The sequence below is a fragment of the Carlito syrichta genome, unplaced genomic scaffold (assembly GCF_000164805.1).
Source record: "Carlito syrichta isolate Samal-C Ts95f unplaced genomic scaffold, Tarsius_syrichta-2.0.1 Scaffold302727, whole genome shotgun sequence".
Taxonomy (NCBI): domain Eukaryota; kingdom Metazoa; phylum Chordata; class Mammalia; order Primates; family Tarsiidae; genus Carlito; species Carlito syrichta.
This window is the reverse complement of record NW_007246823.1, coordinates 357,832-364,038: the sequence shown is the minus strand read 5'-3', so window position 1 is coordinate 364,038 and position 6,207 is coordinate 357,832. Positions and strand designations below refer to the sequence as shown.

Below are 6,207 nucleotides of genomic sequence, written 5' to 3'. Positions count from 1 at the left end.
GGGCGGCTGCGGGGAGAAGACACCCTCAGTGGGGGCCCTAGCGCACCTGCGGTGTGGGCCCAACCCCGAGTAGGGGCCGGGAGGAGAACCAAGACGGGGGTGGGGGGTGGGCATGGCCCCTTCTCAAGAGCTTACGCTGGAGCAGGGAAAGACAAGTGATTAACCATAAATCGGGCAGGCTGGTCCAGGGCCCACCCAACGGCGGCGGAGGACAGGGGTGCTCCAGAATAGAAGATGCATGGAGATGCAGGCAACGAAAATGCTCACTGAGGTGGGCCGCCAGGGGTAAGTCCACGTTTTCATTTTAAAAGGCTTAAACAATCCCACATCTTTAAAATAAAAACTTTATAAATGAATAAAGTCTTAATCCCAAAATGCCAACAGCGATCACGAACTATGGGCCACTGTTTTGTTTTTTTTCCTTTCTTATTTTTTGCACTTTTCTAAAGTGTGAAAAAAGTTCTAAAGTGCACGTTTTTCTTTTTCTTTAACCTAGACTATAAATTACTTTTCTACTCAGGAAAAAAAAAATGTTACTTTTTGAATGTTTTCCAAGGATTTAGAGCTTTCATGTGGGAAGACTGAAGAGGAATCGGTGGAAAAAACCAGTCAGAGGCACAGGAGGACAAATCCTGCATGACTCCACTTGGATGAGGTGCCGAGGGTAGTGGGATCCATAGAGACAGAAAGTGGAGTGGTGGTTGCCAGGGACTGGTGGGTGGGGGGCAATGGGGAGCTGTTGTGTCATGGGTACAGTTTCAGTTTTGCAAGATGTAGAAAGTTCTGGAGAAGGATGGTGGTGTTGACACAAGAATGCGAATGTGCTTAATGCCACTGAACCGTACACTGAAAGTGGTTGAAATGATACATTTTATGTTATGTATATTTTAGCACAATAACAAAGAAAGACAAATGGATTTTTTTTTTTTAATAATTGGAGGGAGGCCTCCAAGGAAGACACAGACCAGCTGATAGGAAGGAGGGTGCCAGGCTGAGGGACCAGGTAAGCAAGAGCCCAGGTGTTTGCTGGGCTGTTCATGAATGTTATGACAAGTACAGAGCTGGCTTCAGATCTGCCTGCTCACTCCATCCTTTCCCTTCCTGGTGAAGATTCTGGTCCTGGGATGCTCTCTGAAGTGCCCCCTGGACTTGATCAACAGTTGCCTGAAAGTACTACAGCAAGAGAAACCCTGACAAGTGAGGCTCAGAATGCTCAGGACTAGCATAGTTGTGATGAAAGGGAGCCCACTTCTTTTTCTCTCTTGTTTGGAAACAGGAGAGCTTCCAAAAAGGCCCTGCCTTTGGTCTCTGTTTCCACAGAAAGCAGCCCCAGGGACAGGAGCTGGGCTCCCTGGGAGGGCAGCCTGATTCTGAGAAAGCACCCAGTTGCTGATTCAGATGAACTGAATTGAGACACATTAACCAGTAAATCTCTTTGGGGCGCTGTGTAAACTTGACCTTGGACTGGTCCAATGCAAAGATATCAAGTATTGATAAAGCTCCTATTCTCTGGACACTATACTAATCACCAATGTCCCTCCCCCTACAGAGACTCCACACAGCCAGACAGAACACACCAGGCTTTTTGGCAAAGAAGTAGGACATTTTGGGGGTTGGACTTTTTAACAGACAATATATTGGTTGCAACCCTGTCCATCCTCCATAGATTCCTTATCACTGGATTTTCTTGCCATACGCAAAACCAGCCACTGTGTGACCTCATAGACCTTCTGGCTGGGGAGATGTTGGGACTCAAAATGTGGATAATAACCTCATCAGTAACTAGACAAATGTCTCATTATCCAGCTCTCAAAATACCTTGCCCTGCATCAATAACTGCTAATTTTGCAGGATGTGATGGGAACATTTGAAAGAAAATGCTGATCAGGCAAAGGTAGCAACAGTGAAACTTCTCAGGCCAAATTCCCAGCCTGGGGAGTTTTTAGGTTGGGAATCAGTTTTGTTTAGTTTTTTTAATTTTTAATTTTAAAGATGTGGGATATAAGGGAATCAGTTTTACCACTTGTGTTTCCTTCCACGAAAAGGATCAAAACTCTGGTTGTACAAAAGAGCTAAGCTCCATTACGGAACCACCTTGGAACCCAGAGGAATCAAAGAATGTGAAAGAGGGGGAAAGCCCACATCTCTGAGGGGGACACTGAGCTCCTGCATGTCTGCATTGGTGACCTATGACTGGGGTCCTCCTCTCCCTGCAGTGGGACATCCCCACCCAGCCCCATGGCAGCTATGTACCAGTCTGGGCCTGATGCTGACAGCGGTTCCCAATCCTTCCTGGAGGACAAATGCATCTGTACTGGTTGATGCCTTCTACACAGGTTCCGCCATTTTGACAAGGCTGGCTGGAGCATTCACTGATATCTGGGAAAATACACAATTTTCAGATACAAGTACGTGAGTTCTAGTTATAAAAAACAACAACAACAATGCAACAATCATGGGTTAACTTTCTTCACATTGTAAGCTGACTCCTACTTTCTGCCTCCCACAACTCCTACCCGTACTACCCTCTCCACTCGCAAAGGCTGCAAGGGGCTGATGGGGATGAGATGCATTCAGCAGGCCTGGTACCGGCACATACCTTGTCCACCTGGGACTCTGAGTGCTGGAGCTGGCTGACCACCCGGCCATGCTTCACCTAGAGGCATTATCTACTAATTTGTAAAGGTTCAGGGTAGACAGCTGTAGCCAGGCAGAGGCAGCTACCTGTGAGCATCTGCCTACATGGCCTTTGAGTCAAGTCCTCTGCCTGCCATCTCTGCCTCCACCAGCCAGCACCTGGGAGGAACACTTTTTAAACAGGAGTGAAATTCGGGGGAACCATTAAAGTATTAAAGGGGAAGGATGGCACGCTGAAAAGTCCAAAGGTGGGAAAAATGAATTCTTGAAATTCCCACCAAAACCTACGCTCAACCTGGTAGGAATTTCTTGTTTTGGGGGGGAGGACATTTCCTTAATATTGGTAAAGAAGGATATTCCTTGTTCATATACTCAGCGGTTCTGTGGAAAAGTTATACATAGACATAGGTTTTTGAGAAATCAGTAGATTTGCGTCTGAGTGGTAGGCTTAGAGGTGATTTTTCTTTGCTTGTTTATACTTTTTTGTATTTGTCCATTTTCCCACAACAATCATTTATACATGTTTTAATGAGAAAAAATTATTTTAAAAAATTTTTAGGCCATGTGTGCTTGTTATGAATTCCCTAAGCCCAGTTTTAGCACACAGGCACTAGTCATTTCCACCAGAGAGGTTTGTCAATTCAGAGACTTGACCACAGTATGCTGGGAAAGAAAAGTGAAATCAACTCCTTGTTGGCATAAGAGCACCCTTGTCTGCTGTGTCTACCAAAAAGAAGAAGCAAGTGTTTTGCTCCTAATGAGAACGACAGCCTTGTTTTGGGTGGACTGGAAGGGACTTTGGCTTTCCTTAAGCCTCCTCGTGACTGGGATGTTATGTAGACTGTTACATGGTTTCTATTCATCATGAAAGGACCAGACAGTCCAAATGCCGCTTATCCCTGGAGAGGGAGCCGTTTCTCTTTCTCGGTAACCTCAGCCTGGTTGTGCTCTCCCTCACACATTCTGTTTTCAGATGACTGGTTTCAAGGAATGTGTCTGAAACAACACTGCACACAAATGCCACGGAGCTTGGTATTCTCACTTCTACCCGTTGTCCAGCCCCATCATTGCTCACTGGCATAGTCTGAAGGTGGGCAGCGAGCCAAAAAATGTGAACATCAATGTCCTTCAGGTGGCCCCATGTCTCTCCTTTACTGGGTCTTCATCAGAGAGCACTGAGCCCAGTCTGCACCTGGACTGTGTGGGTAAGGATTGGGAGGTAGAGGGTCATCAGCTCGACAGAGAAAGGTCCAAGGTTCCCAGAACTGTGTGCTCTGTCTCCTCTCTGGATATGCCCAGAATATTCATTTCTAGACAGGATCTAGACTCTCCCTATTGCTAATCTTGATATGCAGTCAGAGGCATCCAATGACTTGAGGTCCAGCCTGGCGCCCCATCTGCATCCTGAGTGGAGTACAGTTGTCATCACATCCACATGTGTCCCAGGCTATGGCATTTTGTGAAATGCATGGCAGAGGCTGCAGAAGAGGCTGGCGAGCCAAAGCCTGCTCTGCTTTTATCTCCTAGTGAGCATTTACTATTTTTATGACATAACAGTAAGTGTTTTATATGCGTAATCTGACATTTTAAAAAATTTTCTGATTCTTTCCTGAGTTCTGTCATCTCATTTCAAATCTTCCATGTTTCCAGTCGCCTTACTTCTGAGGTTTTTCTTCATTTTTATTTACACTGTTCTTTCATAGTTTGTATCTTTAAAAAATTTCTTTCAGCTTGTTTTAAAATATTGGATTACAGTTTTCATCTGTTTCACGGGCATGTCTCTCTGGCATTTCTTCATTGTCTGCAGAGACTTTATTGTCTTTTTTCTTGTAATAGTTTGTATGAGATTATACAAGAGTCCTTTTCTATCACTCATAATTAAGCAAACTAAGTGTTCCTGTATACTTTGCTGACTTTGTGACCCTGAAGTTCCCACTTCTGTTGTTTTCTCAATGCGATCCAACACCGGGCCTGATACTTTCTCAGCTCTGCCCCTTTCACACTTCTACCTTTCATTTGCATCCATTTTCCTTGTTGGGCTCACTTTGGATTCTCCTTTTATTAGAGTTTTTTCACTACTATAACTTTGACCTGGAACGTATTGAAGATTCCTATGGGCCAGACTGCTTCAGCAACCAAAACTTCCTGTTGAAAATTGATGGACCCCACACTTTGACCCAGAAAGGCTGGCACTGAGACAGATCCTAGTCAAAAGACTGGATTTTTTTTCTTTTTTTTTAAGAAAAGGAAAAAATCCTTAAGGCCTCCAGACAAAAAGACCAAGATACTCATGATGGAAACAACAGCATCAGTATAAAATAGAAGATGTAAAGTAACATATTTAAGATACTCAACAAAAGGAAAACATGAGATAGGTATTTTCTATCCAATCAAAACATTTTTGGAGGGCAAGGCAGGGGCATCACTTGAGGCCTGGAGTTCCAGACTACTCTGGGCAACATAGTGAGAACTCCATCTCTACAAAAAAATTAAAAAAAATAAAAACTAGCCAGGTATGGTGGTACACACCTGTAGTCCTGGCTATCCAGGAGGCTGTGGAGGGAGAATTGTTCCAGCCTGGGCAATAGAGCAAGATCATCTCTCTAAAAAATAAATAAATGGCTGAGTACAGTGGTTTATGCCTACAATCCCAGCACTGTGGGAGACTGAGGTAGGATTGTTTGAGCCTGGGAGTTTGAGACCAGCCTGAGCAACATAGTGAGAACTCGCTTCAAAGTAAAAAATAAGCCAGGTGTGGTGGCCCATGCCTATATCCCAGCTACTTGGGAGGCTAAGGTGGGAGGATCGTTTGAGCCCAGAAGGTCGAAGTGGTGGTGAGCTATGATCGTGTCGCTGCACTCCAGCCTGGGTGAGAACCTGACTCAAATAATTTAGTAATTAATCAATTAATTAATTAAAGTGCGATAATGGGTGGAATTTTACCCTAGTTAGATATTTGTATTAAATAATTTGTTGTGTAGATAGTTACTGGGTTCTATGTACATACGGCCATTCTACTATTCTCTACTTTTGTGTGTTTGAAATTTTCCATAACGAAATGATCTTGGCATTATTTATGACTAGGGAAGCCTGGAAACAATAGAGGGATAGTTCAATAAAGCACAGAATAGCCCCTCATGAGAAAGTGCTTCACAATCATGAAGAGTTTTGTTTAGAAAGAAGAGGTCATGGAGAATTGCTCATGTTAGTATCTGTACACAGATGACATTGAATATGTAAAATTTGCGTATATGTGCTTAGATGAAGGACTGGGAGAAGATTCATAGTTTTTTTGTTTGGTTTGGTTTTTTTTTTTGCATTGGAGTCTCACTCTGTTCCCCAGACTGAAGTACAGTGGCACACACCCGGCCACTGCAGCCTTGCCCTGCTGGGCTCTGGTAATCCTTCCACCTCAGCCTTCCAAGTAGCGGGGACTACAGACGTGCACTACCAAGCTCGGCTAATTTTTGATTTACTGTAGAGATGAGGTCTCGCCAAGTTGCCCAGGTGGGTCTCGAACCTGCAGACTCAGGCAATCCACTCGCCTCAGCCTCCCAAAGTGCTGGGATT

The 6,207-nt window shown here is 44.4% G+C and overlaps 1 protein-coding gene across 1 annotated transcript in view; it reads right to left on the bottom strand.

The window, feature by feature from the left end:
- FBLN7 (fibulin 7) overlaps nucleotides 1-6,207 on the bottom strand; it is a 55,967-nt gene that overhangs the window by 23,021 nt on the left and 26,739 nt on the right. The window contains exon 5 of the mRNA XM_021711838.1: nucleotides 2,254-2,379. Coding sequence (XP_021567513.1) covers nucleotides 2,254-2,379 — 126 coding nt within the window. The remainder of the gene's footprint in view (nucleotides 1-2,253; nucleotides 2,380-6,207) is intronic.